Genomic DNA, 24,836 nt, shown 5'->3' on the forward strand with positions numbered 1-24,836 from the left:
AGTCTATATTCCAAATTTCAAGATGTTGACCATCTTACAATTTATTCCTTTAAGTACGTTGACATTCACAATTCTGGACAGCACCTGTTTCGTAGCGCAAAATAATTCATTTAAGTATTATATCAATCAATGAATCTATTCTGCCCTTAACTCCTCAGAAGAAATAGCACCTATCAATCTATCAAAAGAAAATATATTTTAGCTCTCACATTTTTATGATTGAGCACTTGATTTATTTTCAACATGCCCCAATACCATAACATACACACACACATATATAGCATTAAAAAGACACCTTAAGTTTAAAGCTATCCAAATTCATACCAGAATTGCTTATATGGATCTGTGGCACAATAGATCAAGGCACTGATTAACAATCAGTTATTCTTTTGAAGATTGAAGGTTCAGTCCTTACTACAGGCGATAATAAATAAATAATATTATAAGTAACACTTTTATCTTGTCATGGATGACAGAACGAGGACAGTTTATTCTCATGGATTAAATAAAATGTTCAATTCGAAATTCCATATAGATACCCTGAGATCAACATAAAGATTGCAAAGTTTGAAAAATGTAACCCGAAGAAGGTCAGGGGTTACATCTGCTGAAACGTTGTGAAAATAACACTGAAGATAAGAACAGTAGTCTGAATAATGTAAATAATATAAATTATCAATCCACATCTAAAAAAAATTCTGAAATTAAAAAAAAAAAAAATTCTTAATTCATATTTTAACTTTTTTTTTTCCTTCCAGAATTTTCAGCAGAATCAAATGTCGAAGCCTGCCCCGTTGTCTCATTCCTACAGCACAACAGACATCTCAAAAATTGTTAATGCTTCCCCAGATTTTGACACTCCACTCAAAGCTCCACAACCTCTGCGGAATTGGGCAAGCCGTGGCCACATTGCACCCCCAACATTTGCCCGCACCCTACGTCGGCGCAGTGATACGTTTGATCCACAACTCCTGCCAGCCACCAATACTGGGGGTGGCTACATGCCTCCTGCGAATCTGTGGGCTGGGGATAAAGTATCACCAATCAACTGCTCGAATCGGATGTTTGTGGCTGCAGCCGATTATGATCCAAAATTGTTCTCTGCCAGTGGACATCCCAATCTTGAGTTGCAACTCAACGAGGGAGATGTCGTCAAAATCAAAGGTAAGTAAAAAATATATTTTTTTAGGGCACTTCCTCCAGCCTCATTCTAAACATTAGGGACCCTACTTCAATAGTGATTAAGTTAGCTAGTGTGGACTTTGACAAGGGTCACACTTAGTGCAGGTTATGATAATCCAAATCTGCAAAAACAGAATCATTCCCAGGATTGAATCGAGGATGGCTCACATGTAAGATTAAAGCTAAACGTTGTAGTCAAAACAGAGTGTGATGATGATTGACATCGTGCTTTTTTTTCGAGCTGAGAGAAAACAAAAGATTTCAACTCAGTCTCTCTGTGGGAGCCGTAGTATGAGACACACTACTGGTAATACTGTAAGAAACTTTGATTATCGCTAAGTGTGAAATGTCACCTCGATATCATTGTCTGAGTATCACTCATTTCAGTTTAGAAGTTAACTAAATAATGAAATCATTAGCTAAGAGAATGTTAGTCTGTCTCTCTCACTTGTTAATTCTCTCCAAAATAAAACCTTTCAGAAAACTCTCAGCAAACGTCTCCTTGTCTTTCTTGCATGAAAACAAGATAAAAGATCCATATATAAATACCCTCCCCGCATATAAAGACAATATTTTATTTTCGAAAACATTACACACGCACGATATACATCTTATTATTATTATTATTACTATATATGTCTTATTACAGCCATAGCTGCAAGTCAGTGACAACACAGTAAATACATAAGAAATGTTAACAATATCTCTCTGGAGAAAATGCTACTAAGAAAATTAGAAATTTAAATTTAAAAAAAACTGTCTTAAGAGTTTTAAATAGTCTAAATTATTTTCGTCCATTCATACCTTCAGGGTGTTATCTCTTTATAAAAGTGGTCACTGAGTTTCGACTCTGGCCATAATAAGATGTATTTCATCCTTGAAATGAAGAGTGAAAAGACCTAAAACAAATTTATACATTTTTTTTTTTTATATAAATCTATATATATAAAAGCGAAAATGTATGTATGTATGTGTGTTCGCTTTTTCTGTATGTCTACAAAAGGCTTTTTTCAGAGAAGCGGTCGGTCGGTTCACAACTTTTTAAAACTTTTTATATCACATATAAATCGTAATATCTCAGAGTTAACAACGAAGCTCGCCTGTCTATTTAATTTGCTCGATTTCGGGAAGATAAATATTCAACATTTGTCGCTCGCCGCATGTGGGTTAGTCTTTTTCCTATAACACCTTGGGAAAATAAAAATTAAAAAAAGCGTTCCGCAGTAAATGAAATACTATCCCGCAGTCAAACTTGACCTCATTAACTCATTAAAACGGGCACCTGCCAAATCCAAATAATTAAATAAATTCAAACGTGTTTCCATTAGCATCTCATGGTGGGGCAATGGTTAACATCGCACGTTTTTTTTTTTCACACTTTAATTTACAACTTTGCCTCAAGAGTTCGGGTTCGATCCTCATACTTACTTTGTTTTTAAACCCCCCCCCCCCCATAACCCCGGAGTTTCCACACACACCTCCAAACACCCGGGCAACGCCGGGTACCCCTCGTTAGTACTTTATATTAGCATTATAAATATTAACAAGCAAAATAATTATTGCTAATATCAGAAAAGTTCTCTCTCTCTTTCTCTATATATGTATATAAATAGGAGAATAGAATTGCAAACGAATAATACTAAACAAATGTATAAAAATAATGAAATTTTCTGTATTTAGTAATTAGTAAAACAAAAGAAAAACTATCCACTGTCTGACGGCTATTAATTTAACTCTGTTCTTTTTAAATGTACAACTTATTTACATACAAATCCATAAACCTCCCAACAAAAAAATAAAAATAAATAAAAATCGGTGTTTGATAAGATAGTCGACAGATCAAATTTTTAAATATATCCTTGCAACCCAAAATAATATTAATTACTAAATTGTCATGTCGAAAATAGTAATATATCCAAATATTACGAATTTTTATCCAGTAGAAAAACTGCTGTTTTGTTTTTAGTAAAAAAAAAATTTATGACTATAGGCTAAAATGTCGGTCGCCATTCAAAGGTGGCCAACGTTTTAGCCTCTCAGTTATGCCCCTTGTGTTTGAAATCTTACCGTTTATGTTAAAATGTCTATTAAAAATGCAAATTTCCCCCATTTTTCGTAAAAATTGCTTTCAACTATAAATAACATTCTACTCGATGAATTTTCATAAGATTTGTCTATTTCTGACATGACAATTGAGTAATATTGTTTTTGCTTACAAGGACATATTTTTAAAAAATTGATCTGTCGACTCAAACTCAACATATTTTTTAAAAAATTGGTCTGTCGACTCGAACTCAACATATTTTTTAAAAAATTGATCTGTCGACTCAAACTCAACATATTTTTTAAAAAATTGATCTGTCGACTCAAACTCAACATATTTTTTTAAAAATTGATCTGTCGACTCAAACTCAACATATTTTTTAAAAAATTGATCTGTCGACTCAAACTCAACATATTTTTTAAAAAATTGATCTGTCGACTCGAACTCAACATATTTTTTTAAAAATTGATCTGTCGACTCAAACTCAACATATTTTTTAAAAAATTGATCTGTCGACTCAAATTCAACATATTTTTTAAAAAATTGATCTGTCGACTCGAACTCAACATATTTTTTTAAAAATTGATCTGTCGACTCGAACTCAACAATCACCGAAAAATTTTTATGATGTATGTCAACTTCTCACCTCTACATGTTTCAGTTTGATTGTAAGCTTTTTTTTTTTTCCTTTTGTGTTTTCTTGTCTTTAGTGTTGTCCGTTTTCTTAATTGCAGGTCCGATGGGGCCAAATGGCTATTATGAAGCCGAGGTAAAAGGAAAAGTGGGATTGGTACCAGCAAAATATTTGCACAAGTTGAAACCTGAAACAATGTCGAGTGAAGAGAAACGAACATTCAGATTACAGGTAAACAGAACACACAACTTTTCTATCATAGTGATAAACTTAAGTGCAATCCTGCAGATATTAAATTTAATTTGGTTGTTTTTTTTTGGGGGGGGGGGGTTCTCAGCATATCAGCCCTTTTCGGGTTATTTAATGCCGAATCCAATAATTTATGAAAAGGTTTTATGCTTCAAGTATTTTATATCTTCAAATATTTATTTACAGTGTTTGGTTTGGTTGCTTTTGCTTTTGCAGAACATGATTGAGTTTTGCAAAGGGAAAGGAAAAAACAATAACATCAATGTTTGGTGCATTTGAGTTAGGAAGCCGATATCTTCAGACAGCCTGATCTGGTAAAACGAGAAGAGCGTTAGATAAATGACAACTGCACACGCAAGATTAATAGGTGTACAAATAATTTCATCATTCCATATATTATTCCGTGATTCTGTATTATATTGCAAAGAATGGATTTGGCTTGCAGTGTTCAAGTTGTGTTAGGTCACTCGTCAGCCTGGCTCATCTCCATTCAATATTAAAACTAATAAAAATGATCACTTCTCATTTCAGTATTCTGGTGAAATCTTGGACTCGAATCCTGAACGAATGAGTCAACCAGAACCATGGTCTTTCTTTCAACAATCCCCTTCAGGTAATATTTCTAAAAATACATACAAGAATGATCCTATTATTATGATGAACTATTAAGATAAGGATTGATATTTGGATTATTCAAACTACTTCAATCCTCCTATAACTGTATACTTATTTATACTTTCCGATTCCGATACAATTATTGATTTTGATTCTTCGAATGCTTAGCTATAAAAGTTTTTTTTTTTTTTTTTTAATTTTGTGAGTTGGTGCAATTTTTTCCCCTTTTTAAATCTAAATCTTTTTTTTTTTTCTTTTTTTTTAATTTTTACATTTTTTTCATCAACAGCCAGCATTCCAAAGGTGCCAAGTGGACACTCCCTGCAGCACAACCTGAAAAGTTGGAACAAATCCATAAGCATGCCCCGACTTCCAGGCCCATCAACATCTTCAAGTGCGTCAACTACTCTTGGAGGTGGATCGTTTTCAAAAAGACGCAGTTGTGGACCCCTTTCATATCCACCTGCAAAAGGTAAGAAAGTTTTTCTTTTTCCGACATAAAGTTGATAAAATGGAGACTTGCCAAATTATAGTGTTTTCTTGCTTAGTATTGTTGCGGACCAGGATATAATACCCTAGCTCGCCACAAGAAAATAATGAAACGAATAGAATTGAAGGAAACAAAGACTCAATTGATGGATAAGATAAACGTCGTTTATTTACTGTTGAAAGAATGAACGTTTTAGTTATAACATGTGTTCATGTCCGTGCGGGTGTAACCATCGTTTGTTGAGAGAATGGTGTTGGTAGAAAGAAAAGGAAATGTGTGTTCATCTCAAGTTCGGGTCACTATCGTTTGTTCGCGCGTGGGAAAAGTGAGTGATGTAGTGGAAATTGGAATGATAGTCCAGCGTGTAGACAAGGAAGAGGATAGAGAGTTGACGTCAGTTAGCAATCAGCTACGCGGTGGTGTTCACAGGGACCAGTAGTAGATAGAGAAAGAGTGAGAATGTGTACATACGGTCTGTTAGCTTTTTGCCCCACATAGTAGTAAGTGGTGTGAGGTACGCGCCTGCGCGCGCCGAAACGGCGGCGGCTGGTGCGCTGACCAACCACCTAGGAGGTTAGTCTCGAAAAAGGAAGAAGCCGCTAATGTTTCTTTCTTTTATACTCGTTTCCGGTGGTCTTTTGCGCATGTGTGGATTTCCTTTGAAAGAGGAAGTGGCGTCGTCCATGTGTGCATGCGTGTGCGCGTGTGTGTATATACACGTGAATGTGAGTGTATGTACGCAAACGTGAATATATGTACGTGTGTTGACGTGGGCACGTATGTTTGTGTGTGCGTATGTATATGACAAGTAATAAAGCTTGAAATGTGAATGTGTGTTTGTGTGAGAATAGGAAAGGCTCGCACAGTATGCAGTTGATCAACATCATCATCAATGCTCTATTTAAAAGGTATTGAGTACTATTTTTACTACAAAAAAAAAAAGAAAATATTTTCAAAAAATTAAAGCATTATGCAAAAAGTCTTGGACCTGACATATAGATGGTGCTGCTACTACTACTACTAATAATGATAATAAAATTATATGATTTTTCATAAAATACCAAATTGCTAAAGAAACATTGGAATCAGCATATCACTCTAGTAGGAGACCATGTTGATGAACAAATTCGAATTTTTGCCTAAAAAATTGTTTTATTAGTTAGGGTTGAGACTTCGGGGCCTGTGGAGCATTGCTGAGTCTCTATATTTCCAGGTGAACATTGTCTGAAGATAGCGGTTTCAATCCCACCCAAAGCCGACCAGAGGATTAGTTGACTAAAACGCTGTGAGACAACAACAACTATGGAAGGCAGTAATTACTGGGGATACAGTTACAAGACTCAGCATTTCTATTCCATCGTGGAAGAAGGCCAGAGGATGAGTCGACCAAAATATGATGAAGCAACAACTATGAAGATAACAGTTTGCAAAAAGAATAAATACGCAAATTACTCATCTCAAAGGATTCCAATAAAAATTATAAAGTCGAACTTTTGCCTAAAATGTTGTTTTATTAGTTAGGCCCTGGACTTATTTAGTGGGGTGTTACTTTTATCTGTATATAAAGTTGGTTATGTGTATATGTTTATAGATTTCAATGAACAAGATTTAATCCTAAACTAATTAACCGATCATTATGAATTTTGAAACAAAACAGCTGTGCATGTTAAGTTAGGTATATGCATATGTTCATATATGTATGTACAGGATTCAGCTATAAACTAATAAATAGGGTTATGACAACAGCATATTCTTTTCATTGTTTCGACTCTCAAGTGTGTATCCGTTGATATCTTATACACTTTTATATAGAGTGATGTGGTTCTTGGTTGATTAGCTGTGTCTAACTGTGTCGGATATATACTCAAGAGTCAAAACAATGAAAAGAATATGCTGTTGTCATAGCCCTACTAATGAACCAATCATTATGAATTTTCAGACAGGAATAAAGTGGGTTGTATTTAGTTTAATTTGCTTCATGCAAATGAAATGAAAAAAAAGGAGTTGAATCCCGTCATTAAAATTTAGGTACCTCTGATTTCTGTGAAATTTTAACAATAGGTATTAGGCATAAGTTAATAGATAATTCCCAAATTTCAGTTTCTTTGGGGTGTTTTAAATGTTTTTAGGTGAGCATAATATAGGCAGGACCTCTCATTTCAAAATTCAAATATTTCAGATTTGCATTAAATTTGATCTAAGCAAGATTCCATGAATTTCAATTTCTCAAGACTTCTAAAGCCTTAAATTTGAGACATTTTCTAGAATCAAAATCGTATAATGGATTTCAGTTTTGATCAAAACTGGAATAAGGATTGTAGACATAAGGTTTAGTATAATCAGAAGAGGAATTAAAAGTGATGCAAAACTGTTCTGCTTGGAATTTGGGGAATAAGTTTTGACTTAGTCTCCTACAATTCCAAAATATTTGACTCTGACACCTTATTTTATTCAGACTGTTGATCCTTTGAAGATTAAAAGACCTTTGACTCCGCAACCTTAATGTAAAGAAATTTTTGTACAATTTATTTATTTTGTAAATATTTTTTGCCAGGTCTTCCTGAGGCTCCGTCCAATTTTTGCCTCGAAAGGTTGGTGGGAGAGAACAGTGTCCTCTTGAGTTGGCAACCCCCATTAATGGATGAACTCGACCAAAACAATGGAATGCAATTAATTGGTTACCGAGTAAGTGTAGATATTTTCTAAAAGTTAACCATTTACCAAACAAAATAGAGGGTGCAAGTTTAGAGCAAACAACCCCTCTAAAAAAACAAAAATACCAAGAATAAAGAAATATCTACACCTAAAATTTGTACACCAAAATATATTGTAAATTGATCAAGTAGTTTTATTTATAAAAAGATAAAATAAAATTTATGGCTAAACGACACTTGATAATCTCTCAACGCCATTTTGCAGGACAAAGGGAGATAATTCCAAATAATTCAAACTTTTGCTAAATTTTAGAAAATTCTTAACATGGGACGGGAGAGCTGGGGCCGCAGTAGAAAACTCAAATTTGCTTAAAAATTATTTGCTTTATAAAAATAAAACTACTTGATCAATTTGTGTGATTTTTAGTGCACAACATTTTTTTTCCATCATAAGTATGTACACGATAAAGATGCTTATTTTTGTTTTCTCTTTGGAAGTTATATGGATTTTTGCTGTTATTTTTAACGATAGTTATATTCAGCTGTGCTGATGAGTCATTGCTATGGCAAAACACGTGTCGGTGGATAACTATATATATATATATATATATATATATATATATATACATATATATATATATATATATATATATATTTATTATGTATCCAGGTATAAAGACAATTTTTCAATTATTTTTTTTTTTTTACAACAAAAAAAACTTGTAAGATCTATTCAAAATGTACTTTTGCTTTTTCTTCCAGATATTTATAAATGGTCGACTCTGCCAGCAGCCAGGCAGTGCCCATCTAGCAAAAGCAGTTGTAGAGAACTTGGATCTGTCACGACCGCAGTATTTCGCTATCCAGTCTGTGGCAGCTAGTGGTCAAATGTCATCACCGGCTGAAGTTGTGTTCGAAGGGTTGGATCGGTGGTTGGATGATGGCGCAAGTGATATCGGATCAGACACAGATCTGTCTGACATTCTTCCCAGTCCTCACCTCAGTCTGGGACCAAGAAAAATGGTAAGCACTTTAATCTTTAAAAAAAAAAAAAATGACTGAGGTATGCACTTGTTAGCAAGTAACAAACACGTTGTTTATAGTTTGGTAACATACTTCCTAACTTCCAATGGGTCTGCTAACGGAAGCAGTGACAAAGCAACTCAGTTCCTTCACTTTTATTGTCCTTCAATATTTCTACTGTGAAACGATTTATTCAAATAAAATTTAAGAAAAGGACCTTATTGAAAAATGTACAATAAAAATTAATAAAATTATTCAGATAAAAATAACACAATTAGTTTTTATTTCATCTTTAATAACAAAATTAACAAAATAAAATATTTTATTTTATTTGACATTCTATAAGAAATATATGTTTATGAAATAAAAATAAAAGTTTTTTTTAATTTATATGATAAATATATATTTATGAAACCATAAAAATAAAATTATTGTAATCAAACTAACAAAATTTCAATAATTCTTTAAAAAGGGGGGGGGCGCAAAAAGTGTTCTCAATGGTTCTTAAAAAGAAATAAAATAAAACTAATTTCAATAATTCTTGATTAAAATAAGAGCGGAAAAACTTTTCAATGATTATTACATAAAAAAGAAAGATTGGAGAAACATAATAAAAAGAGTACTTTCTTTCTTAGAACTGCACGCCTGTGGAACTCTGTTCCGTCTGCCTGCTTCCCACCGGACTACAACTTGGATGTCTTCAAGTCCAATGTTAACAAATTCCTAATGAACCGCCCCCTTAATCAAATCTCCACACTAACGTAATGTACTTGCAATAACCCTTATCCCTGAGTGGCTTCTGGGCCTTGATAAGTGGTGATCACTGTGTAAAAAAAAAAAAAAAAAAAAGTACATGCACAGGGGAGATATAGGTATGGGAGAAACAAGAGACGAAACTGATTTGTCTTGTCACCGTTTCTGGTAGCAGACACACTGGAAGTTAGGAAGTACGTTACCTGACTATTACCAACAAGTCATGTAGTTTGTCTACTCTCTCTTAGCTCCGTCTCATCGTGTGGAGTGAAAATTTTCTCTTCTAAATCCTTTTTAGGAAGATTCATCAGAATTATCAGGGAGTTATCTCCCTTGCACCATATTCAAGTGAACAACTCGTTGCTCGTCAAGGAGAGAATGCGTTGTCCTATTTTTGGAAATCAAAAATATATATTCCACTTCAAGTGGAAGCTATAGAACTGAATATATTTACATCTATTTACATCTAGCCTGGATGCCCGAGGCTGTTGGACATGATTCTGATTGGTTCGCCATCTTTGTATAGTTTTCATAATTATAGCCCTTATAAGACTCCCAAATGTATAAGCTTCATCAGCAAAGTCATATTTACTTACAATCCTCTATGCGTATCTCTGTCTCTTGTTTTACCCTGGCAACACATGTATTTTGATTGCGTTTGGGCAATTAACATAGTGTTCCCATCATTAACTACATCTGTGATTTTCAACTCATTTATATATCGTGTTTCTTATATCTTGTCTTTGGCAAACTGTCACTGTGAGAATAAATGTACTCACACACACTCATATATATATATATATATATATATATATGCACACACACACACACACACACACACACACACACACACACTTTGCTTGTCTGTATGAGTTTGTTCCCTAAGGACTCTAAAATGGTGGAGCTGATTTTTTGAAATTTCACACAGATGTACTTTGTGTATGTGAGATAGGTTTGTGTCAGAATGCCTCCAATAAGTATCGATAATAAAAAAAAAAATATCGGCTTTAAAAATTTTGACCAAAGTTAGCACTTATATACAGCCTAAAATCGTAACTGCATTTGAGAAGTTTTATCACCACACAAGCAGGCCTATAAAATCAACAGTAGGTTTCTTCATAAAACAGGGGTATGTAAGAAAGGGATGTTTCTGTATAGAACTGAACCATAACACTTGATAGATCAGATAATGAATAAACGTGGATTTATAGGACCAAAAAATCCAACCTTGATCGCCCTTTGAGGCGCAGTGGATAGAGACGTTGAATCTCTACGGTTCCAGGTGAGAATTGTCTGAAGATAGCGGTTTCAATCCTACCCAAAGCCGACCAAAGGCTTACTTGGCCAAAAATGTGGTGAAACGACAACAACTATGGATGGCAGTAATTGCTGAGGATGCAGTTAGGAGATTTGGAGTTCCTATCCCGTCGTGGTTACCACCTGACGAAGGCCAGAGGAATAGTTGGCCGAAACGTCGTGAAACAACAACTAAGAAAGATGAGGCTAATAGTCCGCAATAAATAAAATTAATAAATAAAACTCATTTCAATAATGAATTCCAATTAAATAATATACATAATACTTGACTTTTGCATTTTAAACTTCAATTCAAGCCATTATACAGAAATAAAATCAACAGTAGATTCTTTGCAATGTAGAATACAATGTATTGCAGACTAAGTCACTGCAAGAGGCATGTGAAGCTTACTCTCAGTGCACTGCAGTGGATCTCCAGGCAATCAGTCAATTCAATTAGGAAAGATCATTTTAAGTTTGTGTGCAGAAGTGGAGTCTTACTGGAAGACATAAATATATCTAGCAATGACCTCATTTATTCAGGACTTCATTACCATCCTCAACAGCACCTGGTACTTCACATATATTTTGTTAAAAGTTAGATTTTTCTGCAGCACGCACACACACACACACACACACACACACATTTATTTTTACTTCTGCAGATCCTAATGAATTTTTCGTTATCATTTTTACAGTACATTGCCATCTATGATTACAACCCATCTACCCAGTCGCCCCATGATTATCCTGATTGTGAGTTACAGTTCCGAGCAGGAGATCACATCACTGTCTATGGTAATGAGAGATCTGATGGTTTTTACTGGGGAGAGGTAAGTTGCTAAAAGACATGGCTGATTTTTGTTTTATAATTTCTTGAGGAAAAAAAAAATCCAAAGAACTTTACATCATCAGCAGCAGCCAAGGCAAGGAACTAGAAAGAAAGTGCAAACATGCACACAAGAACTATTTATAAATTTTCTTTTAGGTGAGAACTTAGATTTGAAAAGAGTGTCTATTTGGATGCTGAAGCGATTGAAGTTTTGTTGTGATATCATTAAAGAACAAGATGGGTGACCTTAGAGGAAGATTAAATCTGGGCAGTATAAGGAGATATATGCAGAACAGGAAACTTTGATAGTATAATCACATTGAAAGAATAGATGAGGGTTCTTAAGTTTAGTAGATGTAGAACAGTTGAGGTAGCAGGTTCAGTACACAAGGGAAAGCTAAGGAAAACATGAGAGATAGTGATAAAAATGGATTTGAGAGAAAGAGGGATGAATAAAAAACTAAAAAAAACTAACTGAAAATAGGTTAATTTGGAAGACAAAGCTGTCCAATGCATGCCGACATGTAAAACAGACATTAATGATAAAAAAAAATCAGGTATTGTTTGGAAATTCACTGGATTTTTCTTTCTTTTTTTTTTTCTTCCCCAAAAATCTTTAGTTCAATGGAAACAGAGGACTCGTCCCAGCCAGTTTTTTAGAAGAAGTCCCAACACAAGGAACGAGATCGAAACCAGTGAGTTTTTTTTTTTCTTTTCATTTTAAATAATAAACCAAGTCGATAAGCGTTTGTCCAGAGATAAGTAACATCTTGTAAATCTTATTTCTTCCCTGAGGTATGAAGTCATATAAATAACCGCAATGTCCGCAAGGACCCGTGATGCAGTGGTTAGAGTACTTGAAAAAATCAGTTGTAAAAAGTGATATTCTCCTGAAGGTTGAAGGTTCAAATCCTCAGTGTGGACGACTGAAAAATACAATTGCAAATTACTTAGGACCTCTATCTAGTCATGGCTAACGGAACAAGAGCATGCTACTCCCGTGAAGTAAAAGGGTTCCGCTCAAAATTCCTGAGTTCGACAAGATACACCTCAAAGGTTATATCGACCAAAATGTGAAAATCACAGTCAAGATGAGAACAGTAGTCCGATGAATCCAAATACTACGAATAACCAATCCTCATCTCAAAAATTCAGAAATGTAATATAAATAAGTCTTGCAATAGTAGTATACAAACTTATCTCTGGAAGTTGTTGGAACCCTTTTAAACATTTGGTACTTCTGCGTTTATTTTACCGTTTTCTGTGATTTTGGCTCGACCTAGCCCGGCGGCTGATATAAAGTGGAAATATAGTAGCACAATGGGAACTTTTCCACATTCTCTAACCTTTCTCAGTCCACTTTGCCGTCGTCTGCTTTCCTTCAATTAACAGAAAATATCCTGAAGGCAATAACTTGTCCCCAAAAGGAAACAAAAACGTTATAACAAAAATGTATAAACAGCAACAACAAAAAAATGATTGTTTCTTAAAAAAAAAAAGTGTTCATTTATTAAAGAAAACTTGCTTTGCTCTTTATCATGTGTAAATTTTATCTTGAATGTTGAATGTATAGTCTGTTGAATTCTTAAAATATATCACATGTATCCAGTGTCCTAAAGTCATTTTATTTAGAAAGTAAAATACTAAGTTTTTCTTTCAATTTGTGTGTTTTACACAAAGTTTCAACTCAACAGTACAAAAAATTAGATAACCTGGGACTTAATGGGTTAAACTTAAGATATAATATTAAATCTTATTTCTAGAATACTTATTTCAAATTTTGTTCCAAATCTATTACATGGTTTTAATTCTAAAAAATATCTTATTTTGATAATGGTAAATAAAAATGATAAATAAAAATAAAACTTTTTTTTTTTTTTTTTTTCAGGTGAGTCGAAGAGGAAGTACAGCTTCCCAGAATTCCTTACTGCAGGTTGTAGGAAGGCCTAGTACTTGATTCGATTTTCAGTATTACGATGTCTTTCCCCTGTAAGTTGCGTATGCATAGACAAAAATGCAAGGGATAGGGGGGGGCAGACCCAAATGAGAAGTTGTGTAATGTGTACACACTTTAACAACACACACACAGAAACGGTGCCTGAACACCGAGTGAAAGGAGAGTCTAATAATGACGAGATTAACAAAAAAAAAAAAAATAATAATAATAATAATAATAATTACATGAAAAATAAGTAGAAAGAATAACTTCTATCCCGAAGTTAGTGGAATTTTTTTTTTTTTTTTTTTTTTTTTTTAAGTTTTTTAATGAATTATGATAATTTGATTGAATTTGAAATAATTATTCAAAGACATTTTTTTTTTAAATTCAAATAAAAGTAACAGACTAAATTAAGCAAAATCCAAATTACTTATATCATGGATTCAGTACATATGATCTCCTCAGAGCCATCATTTTAGTAGACTCTAGAGTTGAATAAAATGATTGCTCTGAGTAAGTCATATAGACTAAAATCATGATTATATAAGCATGTACATATAATTAAAAAAAGATATAGTCACCAGCTCTAATAATAACTAATTTAGTATTGATATTGAGCAACTTTGGAATTAATATATACTGACTTATTTCATGTTAATAACATGGTGATAACCCTAAACTCATTCATCACATGTATAAAATCAACTCAGGAATAGCCATTGCATTTTATTTTATTTAAAAGCTAAAATTTTGTCTAAAAACTTCAGATTAACCGGATTCACTAAATCAAAATGATAGGCAAAATACATTTTTAAATGTGTGTTTTTTTTGTTTACAAGTTTCCGTTACAAATGAAAGAAAACAACGCAAAAAAGAGAAGCAGACGTTACACATCATCTTTTGTTTCCACTCTTGTTGGTTATTTTTATATAAAAAAGTAAAAATATTTTTCTTTATCGCAATCTTACAGCAACAAAGTTGATAAAATTTATTCTCCTCAAATTAATTTCCTCTCATAAAAAAAAAAGATAATCTGCACTTTAAAATGCAGTGAAAAGAAAAACAATGAAAATTCATTCTTGTTTTCTTTATTTATTTAATTCTTAAATTTGGACATGAATTTGATTTTCTGTCCTGTTGGGGGGGAAACTTAAATGTTGCTAAAAAAAAAAAAAATTATATATAAATAAAAATGCTAAAAACACAAGAAAAATATAAATGAATAAAAAAGAATAAATCAACATTATCAATTAGTATTTAATAGATTTTGCTACTTTTGGTAAGAATGATAGAAATGTTTAAAAAAAAACAAAAAAAAAAACATCTACAACAAAATGGATGACAAATCTTGACCTTTTGGTAAAGACAATCTATGTAGAGTTGCAACAATCATCAAGTACAACCACATACTTATAAAATCTATAATCATCCTAAACAAATTTTTACATTTCTTCCAAAAAGCAATTCTTATTTTATATTTTTGATACTAAAATATATATATATAGACAAAAAATATATATTAAATGTATTCTTGCAAATTGTTTTTCTTTTTATAATTTAAGAATTTTAATAATGTTGATAATTTAAAGGTGAGAGTACAAAGTAGTAAACAAAACCCCTCTGCTATCCCTATATTAAGATTAGGTTTCTAAATGGTAGTTACGTAATTTAGAAACCTACTTTTAACATGGGGGTGATGGAGTGGGGCCTTTGTTAACTATTTTGTACCTTCACCCAATTTAAATCCTTTTTTAAATTTTCTTTCTGTTTTTAAATATTTATATTATAAAAAGTTATTTAACTTACTAAGTATTATAATGCTGAAAGAGGAAGGTGGTTCTGTCTTAATTAACAGATTTTTTTTTTATCTGATTTAAAAATCACATTTCATCATTGTATATATAAAGGTTTCATTTATATAAATACTAACACAAAACAGCTACATACTGGTTTTCTGATTTTGATAATGTCTGAACGTAGAGATGAAACGAAATGGTCAGATCTTAAAAAATATTTAGACGGTACTTTCAACGTTAGATTTCAGAAAGTGAAAACTTTGTAATGAATTGAATATTCCTTGTCAGTCAAAATTCAATCAAAGCTTATTTTTTAATAAATTTATTTTATATAAAAAAAAATTTTTTTTTAATAATAAACAGTTATAATTCTAATACTCGGACTCAACTGCAGTAAAGGGTTGGAAAACTTTTTAAAAATGTCTGAGAGTTTCTGTTTTCTTCATGGCTTTTTATATGATCCGTCGAAATCAGGTTTTAATTGCTCATTTAAGTGAAATATTAAAATCTACAAATTGTTTTAGAAAAACAACAACGACAAAAATTATTTCTATAAAAAGATTTTCTGGTTCTAATCTTTGCTGAATTTACATAAGTAAAGCTTGTTAAAAATGCAAATGCTTTATTAACCTTCACTCAGTGACACAACTGGTGTAAAATCTTAGCATCTTTTAGTCGTGACCAATTCCTTTGTTAATAACTGAATTTCTGGTGTGTTTCTTTGTACACTTGTATATACATAAATATCTGGATGAAGAAGATTATGAAAGTCTTTCGCAGTATTCAAACCTAGGATTCTTTCCACTTCAAAAAAAAAATAAATAAATATTATTTTAAGATAATAGGATGTTATGAGGGATATCATCCATCAGCTTCCCTAAAACAATGAAAAATGTCAACAATTTAAAACGTGAGAAAATCTCCAAATATTGGAGGGAAAAATTGTGTTGGGCAGTTGAATCAAATTCTTAAAAGAACAAGCATATTAGCTTATTTTATTACAGATTAGTGTTGTAGGTTAGAAATTATTATAAACTAAAAATTGATTGTATATATTTTTGTTTAAGATATGCTTTTCTAATAACAAGTTTAATTTTAAAAAAATGCTATTTTTTACTTATATTTACAATATTGAAGCAAAATTTTTTAAGTTATTAGCAAAAAACATTAACTTATCAAAACATTAAAATCTGTCTAAAGATATTTCTACAAACTAATTATTGTCAGTATTTATAAAATACTTATAAGAATAAGGATTTTGATACTAGTAATCATTATATATATATATTTTTTTTTTAAGTAAGTAATGAGATAACAGTTATAATAAAGTCGGTTATTTAATTAGATGAATATAAATATATAAAGCTAAAAGGGCTTAAAATTTGGTAAAGATTGTCTGATTTCATTAAAGGATGAAGAACAGCTTCTATTGAAGAATAGTTGACCTTTGATCTTAATGATGATTGCTGTTTAGGAATTGTTGAAATTTTATTTTTAGGGATCAGATTTTATTTTTCATATTTTCTTTTATAAAACAAATGTAATAAATTAATATTTCTGAGTTGACAAATTTATTTAGGCTAATGCATTTTGTTAAAGACAACTTTATTTTTTTTTTTTTTTATTACATAATTATATTAAAGTTGAATTTTGCTATTTTTAGTCTCCCAAACAGATTCTATAGTTAGAAATATAGAAAACTTAAATGGAAAAGGGGCATTTTTTTTCTATCCAATTAGTTTTTGGAAATATATATATTTATATCTGGGCTTTTATAAAAAAAAAGATATTTTTAAAATCTTTTCTTTTAAAACAAAACAAAGGACTTATTGGAGAAAGACAAAAACCTTTTTCATTAACATGCCGAAATATGTTACCAAATTGCATGCCTATTTGTAAATGCAGTCATTTCGAGACTTATTACCAAAATTACTGATTTAGACTTTTACCAAACGATTCTGAGGGGGCATCCTTTCTTTGTACATTATACCCAAATAAGGTGTTTTGTGTACTGATGATGGATTTCGTAACTTTTGAAGCCTCTTTTAAACAACTCTTTATTTACCTTTTTTTTTTTTTTTGGTAAATTTCTATTATGAATAGTGATAATAGTAGTTGAATTTGTATTTTTTTTTTTTTTTTTTTAATATATTTTTTTTTTTGTCAACTTTTGTATCACTCCATGCCAAATACAAACTGGGGCAGCTGAGCAGTTTGAAAATTTTGAATGTATGAGCCCATTGTCCCTATCTTCCAAACTTTTGGAAGGTAGAGCTTTGTGTTAATACAACCACAGGGGTGCGTTGTAGGGGCAGCATCACTGCAGGTTTATAGCTATTCACAAGGAGCACCTACGAATCCAAATGTATGTGCGTGCATGGGCAAGACAGAGGCAGAAAAATGAGCAACAAAAAAAAAAAAAGTTAAAATTTCAAAAGCAAAAAAACAAGTGCAATAATCAAAATGGCTTTCAAAACATAACAGAGGGTCTATCAAAGATGGACCCTTTCAGGGAAGACAAACGGTACAACAAAAAAGAAGCTTGGTTATGAAGAGTTTCTAAGAGCTTGAAATTATATCAGAAGAGATTCCTCTTTCTGTATCCTCTCCTACCTGCCTCAAAATAAAGGGAATATGTGTGACATTCTGACTTTTAAAATGGATGAAAGATTAGGAGCACATTGTTAAGAGTTCCTTTAGTCTCTGGCTAATTGAATGCCTCTTTCAAAATGTACACTTTGGAGAAATATTAAATAGTAAATGAATATTATTACACAAACCACCTGACTTGGAGTACTCTAATAAAACTGACTAACCAACAGCTGAAGTTACAAATGTAGATAACTATACAATTTCTATGTATAGCTCAATTTTTATAGCCATGAAACAAATTTGCTAATGCACATAAATATATAGACATTTATAAGGCAAACAGAACCGTAAGCAAACCATCTCAATTACTAAACAAAAAGAAAAATCTATCAAATGCTAAGCATTGTGAAATAATTTTTTCAAAAAAAAATGCTCAAAAGTCTACAAAAACGACCCAGTGTAATTTTTCATGCATGTGTGTCATCTGTTCATGCCGCACATCCTTACAACGACTGACTTCTCCCGGTACTGCCAAAGGAGAAGGCCATCCCTGGGAAGTCATGCGTTGTTTGTTCTGAAGAAGTCACACCAATCCATCCCGAACTGTTTTCTGTTGGGAAGGATGCATTGGTGATGTCCTTGCTCTCGCTGCTTCAATCAAAATTGAACATAAATGAAAAAAGGAAAAAGAAAAAGGAAAAAGAAATTAAAGTTCTGGCATAGAAGTGGAAAGAGAGGCCCCGAATAATAAGAAGCTTTGGTGTGATTTTTTTTTTTTTTTCACCCTTCGCATATTATTATCGCCCCTCTCGTTTTTTTTTTTTTTTTCTTTGTTGGCTTTTCTTTCTTTCTTTCTTTCCTCCTTTTTGAAAAATACATTTTTTCTTTGTTAAGGAAGGATATGGTGTCCTTAACAAAGAGAGAATGAGGATTCATCTCGAAGGCCAGCTTCAGATAGCCCTTGGTAACCCCGGATGTCTGTCTGCTACTTGGATTCACTCCTGATTTAAGAATTAAAACAAAAAGAATTAAATTAATGGAAAAGGAAATATATATTTATACCAAAAACCTTGAAGAAAAAGATGTTAAAATCTTTTTCTAGCCGTCATAAAAATTTAAACCTTGTAAAAAAAAATGTTTGTTTTTTTTAAAGAAAACAAAACCTTTCAGCAAAAGTTTTAACTTTTGCGCAATATTTTTAAATTGAAATTATTTCCCCTCTTAAAGTTAAAAAAATAAAATAATTTATTTCCCTTACTACGTTCCCTGAAAGAGTTCAAGCACCAGTGACTCATTTTAGCTTTCTCCATTAAGTCCTCAATTTTTATTATATGTAGCATTTGAAATAAATGGTCACCTTCTTGTAATGTTCAGGTTCTAAAACTCTGCATTTTATGAAAAGACAATCTTGAAAAATCCCAATGAACAACATTTTTATCTAAACGCATTTTTATTTGAATAACATTTTAAATCAATTGGAATTAATTGAGCAATGATTAATAAAATATTAAATTGAGCAATGATTAATAAAATATTAAATTGGGCAATGATTAATAAAATATTAAATTGAGCAATGATTAATAAAATATTAAATTGGGCAATGATTAATAAAATATTAAATTGAGCAATGATTAATAAAATATTAAATTGGGCAATGATTAATAAAATATTAAATTGGGCAATGATTAATAAAATATTAAATTGAGCAATGATTAATAAAATATTAAATTGGGCAATGATTAATAAAATATTAAATTGGGCAATGATTAATAAAATATTAAATTGAGCAATGATTAATAAAATATTAAATTGAGCAATGATTAATAAAATATTAAATTGGGCAATGATTAATAAAATATTAAATTGGGCAATGATTAATAAAATATTAAATTGAGCAATGATTAATAAAATATTAAATTGGGCAATGATTAATAAAATATTAAATTGGGCAATGATTAATAAAATATTAAATTGGGCAATGATTAATAAAATATTAAATTGAGCAATGATTAATAAAATATTAAATTGAGCAATGATTAATAAAATATTAAATTGGGCAATGATTAATAAAATATTAAATTGGGCAATGATTAATAAAATATTAAATTGGGCAATGATTAATAAAATAGCATTAAATAACTGATTTTAATTAACATGAGGTAATTTACTGTAGTATCAAATATTTTTTATTTTATATTCAATAACCGGGGCAATAACATTTACAGTTTTTATATGGACGGAAATTTCTGAAATAGCAAAAGTGTATTTTTTTTTCTTACCTACCAAGCAAACTGTCTATCTTCATGCTCACATCAATGTTAATACATGCAGAAAAGCTATTTAGTTACTTCACATTTTTTTTTTTTTACTTATATTAAAAAGAGTTATCTCCCTTCTCTGCCTCCTGGACATGTAACATCAAATATGTGCAGGGAAGTTTGTTACTCTTTTTATTCAAACATTTTTTTTTTAGTGTGGGTTTTACGTTTCTCTACTATGGACGAACCATTCTCTAACCCTCCTGGACCTGTAACATCAAATATGTGCTGAGAATGTGTTTGGGGACAGTAGAGATACCTTATATATATATAGATATATGTATAGAGACTTTTGCTAAGTAGTGGAACAGTACGTCTCTCCCTCCTGGACTGAGAAAAAAACTAAAAGTGCAGAGATCTGTCACACTACATAGCAGAGCATTTTTTTTTTTTTTTTGAGGGGTGGGTGGGTGATGGGGCTTAAGGCTAAGAAAACTTTTTTCTTAACCCTAGAAGTGGGGTGGGATGGGGAATATGGACATTCTTCTTTTAGGAAAAAGAAAAAAAAACCCTGAAAAGATTGATTTGAGCAATAAACTATTTTCTCAAACCTCCTGGACCTGTAACATCAAATATGTGCAGAGAAATGCGTTTATTGCCATAAAAATCTTCTCAGTTTATTATCTTTCATCCAATTTCAAATCCATCGAGTAACCGAACGGTCTTCTCAACCTCCTGGACCTGTAACATCAAATATCAAAAAGAAACGTGCGCAGAAAACTGTTTGTTACTCTGATACTTCAAATTTGAGTTTAATATTTTTTTAAATCTGAATTATTTACTTTTTTTGTTAATCCAATGTTCTTCTCTACTTCCTGGACCTGTAACATCAAATATTGTGCGGAGAAGGATTATTTGGGTACGGATAACAAAAATAACGATAAAGCGGATATTAAATATATGATCTCAAATAATCAATTTTCACAGCTTTTACTCAAAACATCCCCACTTTACAAAAACCTCCTGGACCTTAACATCAATTTCGTAAAGAGAATGTTTTAGTAAAAGTTTTTTTTTTTTTTAAATTTCTTTCATCTTTCTTTTTTGTCCATATTTTCTTTAGGCAAGTTATTGACATTTTGCAGACTGCTATCCTCATCATACAAACAACCAGGATGAGGATAACAGTGTAAAAAAAATGTCAAATTTTTAAATACAGATTTTTTTTTTCTTTCAACATTTTCTTGGGTAGGTATTTAGTAGACTACTGTTGCCTTAAAATAGGACTTAGAATAATAGCATAAATGATTTCCGTTGAGATGTTTATGCAATTAGTGCATTATAATTAATACAATAAAAAATGTTGTTTCAGACTGGATTATCTCCCTTCAATAACAATTTTTTTTTTTTTTTTTATGGTGTCTATTTTGTCTTTTGTATATTGGCAGATGTCTTTCTCGAAATACTTGGACCGGTAATATACTTATATTGGTATAGAGAGAAATACTTTTGTCATACTTGACAGACAATATTTTCAAACACCTTATCTATCGAATTTTGATATTTAATATTCAAAAATATTAGCAATATAACATTTCAAATGAACTTTATTCAAAAAGTGACAAAGAATAAAATTTTCGGACATTTTTTTTTTTTTTCAAAATTTATATAGATTTATAGATTTATAGATTTCACACATATAGATGGTAAAAGAAAAATTTTGCCCAAAAGGTTATTTTAAAGTTAATAAGATATGATTCCTCTTAAGCGTATCAAAAAAAAATGTTATCTAAGTTAAGTAACATTCCTAATTGGATTAGATTTTCCTTTATTTTCCACAAGATGTGAATTTTAAGAGATTAAATCAAGTAAGATAAAGAAAAGGAAATCGCTTTTGAAGTTGCCCAGATATTCACTGAAACTTGTTTTTTAACAGCATATATTTTGAGTCTGGATCTCATCAGGAATGGCTAGATGATTTAATGCAACAGTATTATTTCTATTTCATTAGGATATTTTTTTTTAGGCGTGAAGCAATGTTTTTTTTCCCCCCCATTGACCATAATAGTTTTCTTGAAACTGTTTAGCTAGTAAAAAAAAAAAAAAAAAATATGCCAAATATTTATTCATGTTCGGGTTAAGCAAAAAAAAATAAAAACAACATATTTTCAATAGATTTAATCTATTTTAATATTTAATCCTGATTCATATCTTCTTTCTTATTAGCTGTATTTAGAGGAGCGCAGTAGAATTTAGTTATTATAAAAATGATGTATAGACTTAGATCTGGACACGAGTTTGGGAGAAAGAAATTTATGAGACAATAATCAGAGGGTGTGGCATATAAATTGTATTTTTTTTCAGTCACAATAAGATGATAGGCCTTCAATATTCTTTTGGCGGACATATTTAACATCTGGAAGCTGTTTAATTTTGTTAATGTTTTCAGACACTTGGAACCAACATTTGGGGGTTTAGTATTTCAGGCAGAGACTACTAGAATGGGTTTATGAGTAGGGATTTCCTCTTTGCAGTGAAAACCTGCAGCTAAATATAATGGGATTTTCATCAGCAAAAACAAACCGACAATCAGTGTAGGATTTCTAGAAAAGATTCAATCGTTCCTTTATCACATTTCTATCATTCAATCCTGGGGCTGAAAACTTTTTTTCATTCCAAAATGAATAATCTTTGTCTTCTGGAAAAATTGAGACAGCATGGTTAGAAAAAAAAATTATTTTTAAATTAATTAAACTTAATTTATTTACATTTTCTTTTCTTCAATTTGCAAGAATAAAAAAAAAATAAATAAACAAAACCAAATAAAACAAACATTAAGAAAAAAAAAATAGAAAAAAATTAAAATTACATAAAAACAAACTGAAAATGGGGGTTTATTTTTGATTGTTGAATATTTAAAATTCCAACATGAATAATAATGGCCTTGTATGGTTGGGAAGGATATGCTTATCTTTTATACACAGTCATAGATACACATACACATATCATATATATATATATATATATATGGTGAGTGTACATGTGTGTTGTATATTTGTATATATCTATTTATGCATATATATATTGTATAATATCTGTGATATGATATACAATTTATTATACAATGTAACATTCATTATTGTTATTATGTAATATAAATAAACGAGTGATGTACAACTGTTTTTTTGCACATATCTTAGGTGCCATGTTTCTGGTTTCAAAATAATCAAGTTTTTAAACCCTAGTATTCTTCTTGAAAGAACAAAAGTGTAGACATCAAAGAATGTAAGACTCTAACAGCATTGGTTTTATTCACTGAACATATATCAATGATAACAAATAAAGTAGTTTTGTTTTTTATATATAAAGTTTTATTCTGATTAATATTAATCGAAATTTGAATTCCTGTAGTTTGTCTGCTTATTGTGTTTCCAATTCGTTAAGACAGAGCTGAATATGATTTCTGTGTCAAAAGTTATGCCACACTGATTGGCATATTATGACCACACATGCACGTCTTTCCCTGAACCGAGGGCAGTTGGGGGCTCGTCCCTTAGTCAAGTGGACAAAATGGACGGAGCTCAAACCATTCCAAAAAGAAAAGAATTTTAGACTGTCCTCGGTTTCTGCACTTGCATGTGTGTGTACGTACATATTGTCCACCGGCAGCTCTCCTCGTTGGCTGCCAGTAACCAATTCCATGACCGTGTCAGCTAAAAAGAGACCGGTAAGTAATCAAGAAAAAAATAATAATAATCACAGGAAAAAGAGATAGTGAAACTATTTCTTGGTCCCCAATTATTTGTTACTTCTTTTTTTTTTTTTTTTTTTTTTTTATTCTGAAAATTCCGGGGGTACTAAATCCTGATTTAAAAACTAAAACTACTTACCACGTTAGCAGGATGGATCTAAAAACACTATATGAAAAAAAAAAAAAAAAAAAAAAATGGCAGGCACTACAAGAGTCTCCCCATCCAGCTAAAAGTCACCACAATATGGAATTCTTAATACATTTGATTGATTAATAATCCATATTGCTGAAGGAAGTTGAAGATTTTTTTTTTTGAAAAAGAAATTTAAAAAATAAGAAAAATTTTAACAAAGCAGTGTGAATAGGAAAAACAATATAAAACACTGCAAATATATTCTTTGTTGTGTTCTTCCCCCCCCCTCTAAAAAGCTAAAGAACTTAGTGTTTCAATCTTTTAGCTTGGAAACTAACATTTGAGGGAAAAATTATTTAGAAAAAAAACTTGGTTGTAGTTCTTTGTGGTGATTATTCAACTAAACTTATTAATTTTATTTATTAAAAATTTTTTTACATGTGTTTTGTTCACACAACTCCTGATATTAAGAATTGTTAGAAAATATGTATTTCCTCCGCATTCCTTCCCTGAAAGTGCCTTACAAAGAACATTGCTCCAAACTATTTCTTCCTTTGTTTTGATTTCTTCTTACAAGCGTCTTTTTTCTTTTCAT

At 31.2% G+C, this 24,836-nt stretch overlaps 1 protein-coding gene across 7 annotated transcripts in view; it reads left to right on the top strand.

The window, feature by feature from the left end:
- Positions 1-14,948, top strand: part of LOC145245893 (uncharacterized) — a 321,405-nt gene extending 306,457 nt beyond the window's left edge. For all 7 annotated transcript variants that reach the window (XM_080107620.1, XM_080107621.1, XM_080107622.1 and 4 more), the window contains 9 exons: positions 759-1,164; positions 3,961-4,091; positions 4,641-4,722; positions 5,014-5,196; positions 7,769-7,899; positions 8,631-8,891; positions 11,639-11,773; positions 12,393-12,467; positions 13,661-14,948. In XM_080107620.1, the coding sequence (XP_079963746.1) occupies positions 759-1,164; positions 3,961-4,091; positions 4,641-4,722; positions 5,014-5,196; positions 7,769-7,899; positions 8,631-8,891; positions 11,639-11,773; positions 12,393-12,467; positions 13,661-13,729 (1,473 nt within the window). In that variant the 3' untranslated portion in view covers positions 13,730-14,948. The remainder of the gene's footprint in view (positions 1-758; positions 1,165-3,960; positions 4,092-4,640; positions 4,723-5,013; positions 5,197-7,768; positions 7,900-8,630; positions 8,892-11,638; positions 11,774-12,392; positions 12,468-13,660) is intronic.
- The last annotated feature ends 9,888 nt before the right edge of the window (positions 14,949-24,836 follow it).

Source organism: Euprymna scolopes, chromosome 23, assembly GCF_053919585.1.
Source record: "Euprymna scolopes isolate OS-2025 chromosome 23, ASM5391958v1, whole genome shotgun sequence".
NCBI classification, from domain to species: domain Eukaryota; kingdom Metazoa; phylum Mollusca; class Cephalopoda; order Sepiida; family Sepiolidae; genus Euprymna; species Euprymna scolopes.